Source organism: Malus domestica, chromosome 01 (assembly GCF_042453785.1).
Source record: "Malus domestica chromosome 01, GDT2T_hap1".
Classification (NCBI taxonomy): Eukaryota; Viridiplantae; Streptophyta; class Magnoliopsida; order Rosales; family Rosaceae; genus Malus; species Malus domestica.
In genome coordinates this window covers 27754699-27767566 of record NC_091661.1, presented here as the reverse complement: position 1 = coordinate 27767566, position 12868 = coordinate 27754699, and the positions used below count along the sequence as shown (strand labels likewise).

Below are 12868 nucleotides of genomic sequence, written 5' to 3'. Positions count from 1 at the left end.
TTCTTAGGAGTGACTTGAGTCCATCCTTCAATTTTGCTTGTCTTGGAGGATGCCCCCAGCGGTTGAGGTGAAAACTTTGAGTCGGAAGAGCCAGAAGTGAAGGTGGTATAGTTTGACTTCGCCACTTCGTCAAGATCTAGCTCGATGATTCCTTTCTGAGCCAGCTTTATGATGAGATCTTTTAGCATGAAACATTTTTCTGTCGGATGACTGATGAAGCGGTGAAATTTACAGTACCTTGGACTGTCGGTGCGATTCATCTCTTTTGGCCGTTTGCACTCAGGCAAGTCGATCACCTTCTTTTCCAGCAAGTCTTCTAACATGGCAACCACATCAGAGTCGGGGAATGGATAAGTTTTCTCCTCAAGCTCCTTCAAAGTGTGTCTACGCATCTCTTGATCACGAAAGCCTTCGGCTTGAATCACCTTGCCTCGTGTAGGGATTTTGACGGGAGGTGTGTTGACCGTCATTGCTTCCTTGGTGGGTTTCCACGTAGCCTTCTCCACCTTTGGCCCAAGAACTTTGTCATTTTTGTAGTCGGCGATCGGTTCCTTCTTCCCATAATGGGCGATGCTCAACTCCATGTCATGGGCGCGAGTGGCCAATTCCTCGAAAGTCCGTGGTTTAATGCCTTGAATGATGTATTGCAAACCCCATTGCATGCCTTGGATGCACATCTCGATTGAAGAGGTTTCCGAGAGCCTGTCTTTACAGTCGAGGCTTAGAGTGCGCCATCTGTTGATGTAGTCAATGACTGGCTCGTCCTTCCACTGTTTTGTGCTCGTTAGCTCTAACATGCTCACAGTGCGGCGGGTGGTGTAGAAGCGGTTGAGGAATTCCCGCTCCAATTGCTCCCAGCTGTTGATGGATTCAGGTTCTAGGTCCGTGTACCACTCAAAGGCGTTTCCTTTCAGCGAGCGCACAAACTGCTTGGCGAGGTAGTCTCCCTCCGTCCCCGCGTTGTTGCAAGTTTCGACGAAATGTGCAACGTGCTGCTTTGGGTTTCCTTTTCCATCAAACTGCATGAACTTTGGTGGTTGATAACCCCTTGGCATCTTTAGAGCATCAATCTTCTTGGAATAGGGCTTCGAGTAGAACAAGGAGGTATGTAAGCTCCCTTCGTACTGTGCCTTGATGGTGTTAGTGATCATCTCCTGTAGCTGCTGGATAGAAAGAGATCCCATGAGTGCCGTTGCTTGGTCTGGCTCCGGCTTCCCATCGATTTTCTTCACCGGGGGTTCTTCGTCTCCGCCAGCTCCTCCCTTTAGTGGATCATCCTCTGGGTCGGGTTTATCGTCGTCTTGCGCCTCCAGTCGGTTGACTAGTGCTGCAATTTGCAAGTCTTTTTCTTCCACAGTTCGGGTTAGCCTTGCGATTGCTTCATTCATTTGAGCCAGCTGTTCTTCGATGGAGGTAACGCCGATGGTCATGACTTGTGCAACCAATAAACGTGACTTTCCTTTAGACATCCAGGATGCTGATGAAGAACGTTGTTGGCTGTTTTGGGGTGTCATCTTGTGTGCCTCAGCAGCATGCTTCGGTGCCCCCAGCGAGGTCAGGTTGATGACAGACTCACACCTTTGATGCTCCCCTTGCTCTTTTAGCGGCACCAACTTTGAAGTGGCATGTTGAGGAGCGGTTGTGGCGCCAATGGATTGTCCATTTGCGGCAGAAGTGCTTAGGATCCTTCCCTCAGTGATTGTGAGAACGGCTTGTCCCTTGCTTGATGTCATTGACTTTGAGGTGTGTTTGGATTCCTTGAACGGAGAAAGAGATGAGAGGTAGAGATTGTCCCACTGGGCGTGCCAATTTGTGAACACGGAAAATTCCTGAAACGAAAGAGACAAGAACAACGCGCACAAACAAAATATTTGTATTTGATGATTTTAGGTTACAATCTCTCTCTGTTTTGATCCTCTGATTCGATCTCCGTAAGGTGTTGATTTGTGGGATGTGCGATTGATCCAAGGGCCGTCGAGGCTTGATCTTGGATGAACGAGGATGAACGGATCTTCAAGGGCTTTTGAGCTTGATCTTGAAGAATGGTGATTGACGGATCTTCAAGGGCTTTTGGGCTTGATCTTGAAGAACAGTGATGAACGGATTTCCGAGGGCTTTTGGGCTTGAACTCGAAGAACAGTGACGAACGGATCTTCGAGAGCTTTTGGGCTTGAACAGATCTTCGAGGGCTTTTGGGCTTGATCTCGAAGAACAGTGATGAACGATGAACGCTTTCTTCAAGGGCCGTCAGGACTTGGGCTTGATGAACAGCGGATGAGCGGATTTGTTGATGTTGTCGATCCAAAGGGGCCGTTGGGGCTTGATCCTTGAGGATGAACAGATCTTGAACGATGAACGCTTTCTTCAAGGGGGCCGTTGAGGCTTGGGCTTGAAGGTGGATGATTGTTGATCCAAAGGGCCGTCGGGGCTTGATCTTAGGATGAACGATGAACGAAGAACGCTTTCTTGATTCTTCGGGAACCTGGATGCTTGAGAGCTTCGGAGTTTCAGAGCTTCAGAGCTTCAAGAGTTTTGCCTAATGATTTTTTTGGTTTTTTTTGAAATGAATGAAATTGGCTTCTATTTATAGAAATTTTCAAGGCCCAATTTTGAATATAATATCTCAGATGAAATAAGTCGTTTCTGCCAGGTGTTGACACGTGTCCTATTTGATGACTTTTCCAACTCATTTCAATTTTCGTTGAGTCACACGCTACGTGTAAAATTTATGTAATACATGAGGGTTGACACTTTGATTTATCGGTCAACATTTATTTACCGAAATTTCGATGTCTACAATTGCATTTTATTATTCGTTGTACTGTTGATTGATTTATTTATTTTTCTGAAGGCTGAGGCATCCCACACTCCGAAAGGCAAGATTAATCCCTAGTCAAACCCTAAGGCCATCTCCAACCGAGGGCTGGCCAGATGGCTCGTTTGAGCCCTCTAGCCCTCCAAGATTTCCCAAGATATTAATATTTTAATGAACAGTACATGGTCATATTTGCCTCCGTCTCCAACCGAGGGCCAGAGGGCCAAATGGCTCGTTTTAGCCTTGTCACAAAAAACCGTCTCCAACCGAGGGCCAAAGGGCCATAGGACCAAACATAATTTATTATTTAAATTTAAAAACTACAACAACTTATATTTAAACACTACAAATTAAATTTAAAAACAACATTAACTTAAATTTAAAAATTACAACGACTTAAATTTAATATCCATAATCAATATCATTTTCATCATCCGCCATTGTAGGAGTATAGTCAGAGGTAAACAATTGCCGCCGAGACATAATTTCTTTTTTTTTCCTATCAAAATAGGCCTTACTCATTGGAGTGTAATCCGAAGTGTTCCTTTCCATATTCCTATAAAAGAAATGAAGGAAATATTGAAAAATTTATTGAAGGAAATATTGAAAAATTGAAACAAATATTATAGATGAAGGAAATATTAGAAAATATATTGAAGGAAATATTGAGAAATATATTGAAGGAAATATTGAAAAATATTGAAGAAGGAAATATTGCCAATGAAGTGAAGAATTGAAAGAACTTCACTATATTTATAGAAGAAAAAAATGTTTAAAATAAATTATAAAAAAAAAAAAAAAACAACCAACGGCTAGCTGACTCAGCTAGCCGTTATATTAAAAAACATTTCAAACTATTAGTGTCGGTTATAAACGACACTAATAGCAAAACTATTAAAAAAAAGGTCTTTAATGTTGTCGGTTTTAACCGACAGCAATAAGAAATCATTAAAAAAAAAAATAGCCAGCCCTCCAGCCCTCTCCGATCCCGTGGGGCCCTCCCAGATTCCAGAGCCCTCTGGCCTAGCCCTCGGTTGGAGACGATTTTAGGGCTATTTTCGGCCCTCTGGTCCTCTGGACCCTTCGGTTGGAGATGGCCTAAGGAGCGGAGCCGGAGCGGCAGCCGCCCTCAATTTCTTCTGATTTTCCCTGAAAATAAAATAAAATAGTAAAAATTCTTGCTGTGGAGTTAGAATCTATGGATCGATAAATCAAATTGTTCAATTAGGGTTTTTTAGATTTATCTTTATATCTGTTTAGTTTGTGAACTGGTACATGCTGATCAAAGAATATAGGAACGTCGGTCTAATTCTTCATCATCAGCTCGGCTTACCAGTGTTTTTTATCTTTTGGTTCATGTCAGATTGGGCCGCGTTGCCGACAGAGATTTTAAATTTAGTTGTAGGGAGACTGGAGACACCAAAAGAATTTAGCTTTGTTTGCAGGTCATGGTGTTCGGCTGCAAAGGGTATACAGACCCATTGTGCCGTCACGACAACTCCGATGATGTTGATTTCTTCTGATGCAGAGAATGATAAGTGGCATTTATACAATCCGGTGACCGACAAGGTTCTTAAAACCCAATTGAGTTTGGGAAGACAACTATTCTGTGGGTCTTCAAAAGGATGGTTAATTGTTGTGGATGAGAAACGTGTTGTGTCACTGATAAATCCATTCCTTTTTGGTGTTGGAGGGAGAAGAGATCATGAAAAGTCAATAATTCGCCTTCCTCCGCTAGGCCCTGCAGATTTGAATCGGCCTCCTCATCGTGGAGATTATTTTGTCTACAAGGCTACAATTTCAGAAGATCCAATACTAAATGCCGACAACTGCATTGTTATGGTCATGTTTGCGAACATGTACAAATTGGCTTTTATTCGACTTAACAAAGACAGTAATTGGACTTATGTCCCTGAAACGGAAACGGTTGAGCAAAGAAGGTTTTTTATCGCTGAAGTTGTTACAGTTGAAGAGAGATTTTATCTTGTTGATTATTTCCGTCAACTCTATTCTTTGGATGTTGCTACTCAGTCTGTGTCACCTGTGAAAGTGGTTTTAGGCGGATTTGTAGTCGATGACAACTATATTTGCAAGGAATATCTTGTGGTTTGTAATGAGAAAACAATGCTGATCGTTCGAAGGTGCATGGACCATTATGACGATCATGAGACAAAGACAAAAAGATTCAGAGTCTTTGAACTAAATATCAGCAAGGGTGAGTGCACGGAGAAGAACACTTTAGGTGACGTTGCTTTGTTTCTGGGAAACAACTCTTCAATATCTGTTTGTGCTTCAAAGTCGGGATATCGAGCGAATTGCATATACTTCATTCATGATCATCTTGTGGTTGAAGGAGGCCTTGGACCAAGTGGAGCTTTTGATTATGGCGTCTACAACGTCGAGGAAAAGAGGCTTTTAGAAAATCCGTTCCACGGAGATGCTGGGACTCTGATGAGCAAGACCGATGTACCTCCGATATGGATTCTACCAACTTATAATTTGTAGAGTACTATGGTTTGGTTTTGTTTGACATATGGATCTGGAACATATATTAGGGGTTTTAGTTTGTAACTGTTTATGGGTTCCCTCATAGTCCTGCAAGCCTATGAATATATACTATGTTGAAGTTGATGTGACACAATGAGTTTCTTGGGTACCTGATAATATAAATCAGTCTTCTTCTCATATCATAACACGTGAATGGATACACAGATAATCTTGTGTGATGGTCTTATGGTCATCGTCGACACTTTTCTGATGTCTTTGGACGTTACCAACTTTTCGATTCCTTGGCCAAGGCTGTCGTTGTAGTCTGTCGATGGCTGTGTTCCCATCACTTTCTCAACTCTCTTCTGTTGGCTGCGTCATTAAGTAAGCTGCCTGATACACGAGTCTCGGGCTAAAATTTAGGACACCCCATCAGCTTCAGAATGGCATTTTGATCTAGATTCTTGGTTTTTGAATTTCTTAAACCAAACATCCAAGGTTTTCAGAGATATTTTTTTTTAAAACAAATGGTATTATCAACACGGGAAATGGGTGAACTTAGCCTCACAATGAGCTAGCAATAAAGTGGTTCAAACTCGCCTTATGTGAAAATCGAACCTAAGATCTCTCAAAAGATGTCAAAAATGAAGAAAGCAAGTTGACAGTAATAGACTGCACCAAGCCTCTTCCAAGTTTCCTGGAAAAAAAAGCCTACACCCGCAATACCAAGACTAAATGGGAACTTGCCATCTCCACGTGTTGGAAAATTTGGAAGAGTTGGAAGTTGGAAGATGATGCAATTCCAAATCTTAGTATATTCAAATTGTCGACTGCAAGCGGTTAAGGAGGGTTCCCATCCAAAATCGAGTTTCATGAGGTAAACTGGATAAAATTTTGCGGTTTAGAGAGTAAGGTGACAGTTTTTTTATTACAAAAGCAAAGTTAAAATAAAATGGATTTCTAAAAGCATAGTTAAAAGTAAGCATTAATAAAAAGGACACATATCATTGCCTTATTATACATAATATTAATTATATTAACCACGCTCACACGTGTGTGTGACAAAATTTAGCCTCCTTTTGATTTTCTCACTTGGACAAAACCAATCTTTATCCGTGTCCAAAATGGCATACCAGCAATCTTAGAAAAATGCCAGCAAAAAACCCAATTTTTGGACTATAGTGCAAAATCCCTAATCATCATGTATACCTAGATACAGTTATTTCTATACCCGCCAATTTCCTATAATTATAAAGTAGCCCTATAAAGTATACCCCATATATATTTAGCCCCGCTGCAAGATTGAATCAACGGTCCAAAATCAACCCTCCAAAGAAGTGCTAGGATTTCCCACAGCCATCCACCATTTCTCTCCGTTCCAGGTGGAAGCAGGAGAGGCGCACCGCCTCTGCTGATCATCACCGTTTCTTGCAGTTTCGTCGTCCTCCTCCTCCTCCTCCTTCACCATCTGTGCATAATTTCCACACAAAAAAATGTAATTAGTTTAATTTAATAAGATAATTAGGGCTGAGGAAATGATCAATTAAGAAGGAGAAGGGGGTGAGAGACGTACACGTGGCAGATGATGGTGGTGTCTTCTGTGGTAGGTGGTGAGCGTAGTGATAGCTTCACAGCTGGTTTGGGGATTAGGGTTAGGGTTCGGTGCTGTTGTTGCAGGGAGCTCGTTGAGGTTTATGAGTAGGGTTTTACTGATGGTGACGGTAGTGGAACTCTGGGTCTGTGGGGCCAGGACAGGTGGAGGAGCGACAATAGGAGTGGAAGAGGGTATTGTGGTCACATTGCACAATGTGGTGGTGGTCACTGGGCGCCGCTCAGCCACCGGCTTCACAGGGGGAGTGGTGGGGCTGATGAGGGGGCGGGGAGCGGAGGAGGAGGAGGAGGATGAGGGTGGGGTGGGGACCACAAAGAGGTCATGTGGTGGGGCCAGAATCTGGGAAGAAGGACTGGGAATGTTGGTGGGGCTGCCCATGTCTGGCCAGAGAAACGTGCCTTGCGGCTTGCATATCCTGAACCCACTCCTCAGCCTCTCTATTTTTGCCGCCTTGCACTCCGCCGCCGCAGCCGCCTTGTCTCCGCCGCTTAGTGTATCTATTTCTTTCTTCTCACCGGCTGGTTTTGCTTCTGATGGTGGTGGTGCTCCTGAAATTGTGACTGCATCTTCCTTGCTTGATTCGAACATCCTGATTTTCTCCTGCATTAACATTTAAACCTCCACCAATCAATGTATTTATTAAACGCAATTAAGACAGACATAATTAAGATAATTAGGGGGTCAATTAATTACCTTAATTCCGGACAAAGATTGAGTAACCTCCATCATTTGTTCTTCTTTTTTGGTCACAAACTCGATCCTTTCTTCATCCATCTTAGCTATCTTCTTCTCCAGCTCTGCACAAGCCTCCTGCAAAAATGATAAAACCCTATCAAACATTAAGTACATAACTTAATCATGATTAAGAAAATATAATCAAACTTAATCATAAACAAAGTCACAACCTTAATCGGGATTAATGAACCGTAACGATCCAAGTCAACACCGGTCAAATTAGAATTTGAAGCGGTCACCATAGCCAAACCAGCATTCCCTTGCTGCTTGGACTCCTCCATCTCCCTGTAAAAATCCAGTGTGTCACAAACAGTTAAGAGACTAATACCATAATTAAGAGACTAAAAACGTGTTTAACTACCTTCTAATCTTGTCAATTTCTTCACGGAGCTCCTTAATCTCTCTTGCACAAGTGGGGTCCTGGGTGGGACTATCGCCGGGCTTCCACCCCGGCGGAGGGGTCCAGTAAGGATCTTGAACCCCAGCCTCCTTCCGGATGTGGACCAGATCAGCACTCTCCAGCCAATACTCCATGGCTCCATCGGCGTTGTGCCGCCGCCTAAATCTCTCCGTCCCACCAGGCGCCACCTTGCCCGCCATGTGTTTGAGTAAATGATCCAGTAACCCCGTGTCTCCAATCAGCCTCCGAGCCTCCGCTCTCAGCGCCGGCCGCCGTATTGGGTTCCCAATCGCCGCCCCTTTCTCCTTCATCACCTTCAACATGTTCTCCTCCGCCAGCTTGTACCTGCAAAAAACCCAAATCAAGTTAAGAACCCACGATCATTAAACCCAAAAATCGACCCAGTTAATATAATTAACAGATTAATAAACCCAATTAATGATATTACTATATTAATCTCATTCTCACCTTCCTGCTGACCATCTTGCTACTGTGTGTTTAACTTTAGCCAATTTTCTGCTGCTGCGATCAGGAACTGCTACAATATGGTTATTCTGATTCGGAGGCTTTGCTCTGGATTTTGATCGCTTTTGGGTTGGAGATTTGATTTTTCTCTTATTATCGGGATGCTTCCGCTTCCGACTCCGGAGGTTCATCTTCCATGGCAGAACATGAGGAGCAGCTTCTTCCTCTGTCTCCTCACCTTCTTCTTCTTCTTCAATGCCATCGTCTTCGTCTATCACAGTTACTACTTTCTCAGTGAAACCATCATCGCTATCTTCCTCCAGCTCCATAACCTCCCTTCCCTTCTCCGTTTCTTCATCGTCAGAGCCAGAGCTCGGCGACGACTCGTGCCTCCGGAGGTAGCGAATCTGCCGGCGCTTGCCCCACTTCACCATTCCGGCAAACGTGAGCTCGGACCAACACGGACCCTTTTTAGGAACCACGCTGCTAGTAATGGCTCCGCCTCCGCCACTTACTGCTGGGCTCGACAACGTGCTTCTCGGGTGATTCTTCAACGGAGGTTGAACGGCCCAGAAGCTCCAAATGTTGCTCCGATCTACCATCTCCTGTGGTGGGATTCTCCGGTAAAGCACCTCCGACGCCATTTCCGGGGACATCACATACTTCTCGTTGAGCGCCGGAATCTGCTTGGCGTCTTGTTTTGGATACCCCTTTGCGGAGATATGAGCGTGGAGAGAGTGAAGGCTCGGAAACCTCACCGCCACTTTAAACGCGCCCTTCGCACTCACCTGTATACAAATCAAACGAACCCAAATAAAAAACCCCATTTGATTGAAACCAACAAAAAAAAAAAAACTGAAAAATATAAACCAGATTCAAGAACAATGGCGAAAATTATCAGTGGGTTTTTGTGTGTTTTATGGGTAATGAAAATATGAAGTAGTACCATGACGATCCGTACGGCCCTGAGCTGCTCTGGTACTGTTCTTCCATGGAGCTTGGACTGGTCCATTTGGTAGAAACAGCCGACTTTAATGTGCTCGATAGCATCTGCAAAATACCCAAAAGAAACAATCACATCAGGAAAAAAAAAATGAAACCGAAACGGAAATGATCAGAATAAGAAGAAGGAAGACGAAGATATGAAGACAATGTGTTCGATGAAAGTACGTACCGAGAGAAGAAACGGGTGAGGAAGAAGGAGAAGCAGAAGCAGAGGTGAGCAGAGCATGTGTGGCCAAAAAAGTGCTTTTGCTTTCTGGCTTGTTTTGGACTTGCTTCTTCTCCAAGTACTTGCTCATCCTCTCCAAGAAAATCGAAGAAAAAGCTCACTCTTTTCACACTCCCACAGAGAAATCACCACTCAGTTAAAAACCCAAGCTTCCACCAAAAACTCACACTTTTCACCGCAGTAGATACTTATAAAGCCTGCGGGATGCAGACCGATTTACCCAAACAACCTTCTAGAATTTACCGCTGGGTAAATTCGATTCTGCATTATTCGGACGTTCATGCGGGTTTGTTTGTCTGCAATCTCATAAATACAGAAATCGCTGCGGACACTCGACGTCGTTTTGCTCTGCTGCATGAACGCGATAATCTCGCGCGCGGCGGCTTTTTCACGCGCGTTTGTCTTGGCGCGTGGGAGACCGGAGGAGCAGTGACTTTGAATGACGGGCGTTTTGATTGGTTGCCTTACTGAGTTTTTAACGTGGAGCGTCGGATGTGTTTCTTGGTTGTTGGGGATGGAATTTCTTGGCCGTTGGATCTGTTTTGGGTGACGTTGGGTTTGGAGCGTTGTGGTTGTGATGGGATGAAAGTTGTTAGCGGGAGAGTAACGGAATAGAGAGAGAGAGAGAGAGAGAGAGAGAGAGAGAGAGAGAGAGGGAGAGGATTGTTCTTATATGGATATATTGAGGTGGATGGTCCCATGAGTCATGAGTTATACATAAATTGGTACGTCTAATTTATCAAGTAACGTTTTATGTTGTAATATCACATACTATGGCTTAATGCCACAACTCACATTTGCCACATATTGAAAGTTTTTTTTTTTTTTGAGGACAACATTATACACTATTTTCAGGGGCCGAGAAGACTTACAGAGACATTTCAGCCTCCCCATGACCACAAGTCTGGCTTCCACACCAGCAACGGGTTTCGAACCCAACACCTCCAGTTTTTAGTTTTAAGGAAGTCTTGTAATCCACTGGACCACCAGCTCGTAGTTGTCACACATTGAAAGTTTGCATCTTTAAATTAATGGACATCCAAGCCAATAACCCAAAAAAAAAAAAAAAGTGGCAAAAATGACACAATTGTTACATCTAATAGTACCGCTTTATTAGAGCAGGAACACATACAAGGATAGAGCAATTAGAACATGAATACTAACCACTGAGAGAAAATGTCCTTAACACTATAGTTTCTTTCTACTCTCAAATATCAATCGGGTTAACAAACTTCTCTTTTGAAATACGTTTTCTATAAGAAGCCCCTAACAATATAAAATGTTAGTTCCGTCATTGAACATGTGATACATGTATTGTAAAACATACCATTGATCATATGTGAAAGTAACAAGTACAATTTATTTTCCTTGTTCTTGAAATATAGTTGAGAGTGATCCACATTCCACACAGTACACATGAGATTTGATCAGTCACCCCTCAACTAACCACGTGTCAAAATCATTGCCACCCACGTGTCCATCCACAAAAGCACATTCCCTCCAAAATGATTGGGCCTGCCATTCTTTTGGGCTGAAACAAAACCCTGCAGGTGGCCTTTCTTCATCCGGCCGCTATCTCAGAGCGGATACAATTCCGACGTAGGACAAATCAAATCAGCAACGTCAAAACCGAAATGGGTTTACTTCCAATTAGCATCCAGAACCGCGGTTTAAGTTTAACCCCTTTCTTAATCACAAGTCCACCGCCCTATTTCCAGTTGCTGTCGGCTCCAAAATTCACACATTTTTCACAGATTTCCGGCAACAATTTCATCAATTGTTTACCTTCCAGGACCCAGAGATCATCAGTAGCAGTTAGATCAGTTGCCACTGAAGCAGCAGCATCACCACCAGCAGCAAAGATGGTCAAAGCCATCCGAATCCATGAACATGGTGGCCCTGAGGTCTCTCTCTCTCTCTCTCTCTCTCTCTCTCTCTCTCTCTCTCTCTCTCTCTCTCTCTCTACATATATTGTTTATGAATTGGAATTCTGGGTTGTGCTTTGATTTGTATGAGAAAACAGAATCAGCCCAATTTAATTAAGAAGCATCTGAGTTGTTTTTATTGTTTGTAATTTTGACTCATTGAATTTGAGAATTGCTTCTGATCCGTGCTATGATAATTTATTTGGAAGTGAGCATGCTTGTTGATGGATGATAAGCTTCAATTTATACTGTCTGGTAGAGAGTTTATAGTGCCATATCAAGTGCTTTTCTTTTATAATCGTTCACATAAGCCGGCAATTGGACCCGAAAACGATTTATACTCACTTTGATACTGATTATTCGATATCCATTTCGTTAAAGTTTTGCTTTGGTTATTAGTTTATGCCAATAATTCCTAATCGTTTTTCTTACATTTGCCATCTGATCATGTTAGGTGTTGAAATGGGAAGATGTGGAAGTAGGGGAGCCAAAGGAGGGCGAGATTCGCGTCAAGAATGAGGCCATCGGGATTAATTTCATTGATGTGTACTACCGCAAGGGCCTTTATAAGGCTGCTACGCTTCCCTACACCCCAGGTTTTGCTTCATTTCAACAAGTTCACTGATAGAATAAAAATTCATTTTTTGAGATTATGGAGATACATTTCAACGTTCTATTAAAATTTTTGGGTTTCTTGACAGTTTTTGTGTAAACTGTCAACCTCTCCCATGAGTATAAATTTCGAGGAATGATTTGGATGAACTTAAAACAAGAGTGCAGAGCATGAAATCAGATAACAGTTCCCACCAATAGTTTTATTGTGTATATATACATCTAAAACTTTATGGGACATCACTGATGTAGTTACTAGTTACCCTATTTATGTATAAACCAAAACTGATTCCAGGTGTCGAGGCTTGTGGAGTCGTGACAGCTGTGGGACCAGGTCTAACGGGCAGGCAAGTTGGAGATCTTGTAGCCTATGCTGGTCAGCAAATGGGCTCATATGCGCAAGAGCAGATCCTTCCTGCAAACAGAGCTGTGCCTGTTCCTCCTTCCATTGATCCTAAAGTTGCAGCCTCCCTCATGCTTAAGGGTACGACAGCTCAGTTTCTACTACGCCGCTGTTTCAAGGTAGTTTTACACATATGTACCCGCATCTGCTTTTTTTAATCTCTCTTGAAAATAAATGTGGAAT

The 12868-nt window shown here is 43.0% G+C and overlaps 3 protein-coding genes across 5 annotated transcripts in view; 2 read left to right on the top strand and 1 right to left on the bottom strand.

Moving 5' to 3' along the window:
- Positions 1 to 2814: 2814 nt before the first annotated feature.
- On the top strand, positions 2815 to 5500 carry LOC103424231 (putative F-box protein At1g65770). Its single transcript, XM_029103117.2, has 3 exons — positions 2815 to 2905; positions 3919 to 4022; positions 4178 to 5500. The coding sequence occupies exons 2-3, from the start codon at positions 4014 to 4016 to the stop codon at positions 5318 to 5320; spliced, it is 1152 nt and encodes a 383-aa protein (XP_028958950.1). The 5' UTR covers positions 2815 to 2905; positions 3919 to 4013; the 3' UTR covers positions 5321 to 5500.
- Positions 5501 to 6287: 787 nt separating this feature from the next.
- On the bottom strand, positions 6288 to 9956 carry LOC103453993 (protein DYAD). The gene is made up of 8 exons (XM_008393583.4): positions 9689 to 9956; positions 9461 to 9564; positions 8518 to 9302; positions 8011 to 8394; positions 7820 to 7934; positions 7608 to 7724; positions 6876 to 7514; positions 6288 to 6770 (listed from the first exon to the last, which is right to left on the bottom strand). Exons 1-8 carry the CDS (start codon positions 9813 to 9815, stop codon positions 6624 to 6626), a joined length of 2418 nt encoding a protein of 805 aa, XP_008391805.2. The 5' UTR covers positions 9816 to 9956; the 3' UTR covers positions 6288 to 6623.
- Positions 9957 to 11263: 1307 nt separating this feature from the next.
- LOC103435554 (uncharacterized) overlaps positions 11264 to 12868 on the top strand; it is a 41708-nt gene continuing 40103 nt past the window's right edge. For 2 of the 3 annotated variants that reach the window (XM_029103073.2, XM_029103072.2), the window contains exons 1-3: positions 11264 to 11649; positions 12125 to 12266; positions 12578 to 12804. In XM_029103073.2, the coding sequence (XP_028958906.1) occupies positions 11380 to 11649; positions 12125 to 12266; positions 12578 to 12804 (639 nt within the window). In that variant the 5' untranslated portion in view covers positions 11264 to 11379. The remainder of the gene's footprint in view (positions 11650 to 12124; positions 12267 to 12577; positions 12805 to 12868) is intronic. The other variant, XR_011583371.1, reaches the window with a different exon arrangement.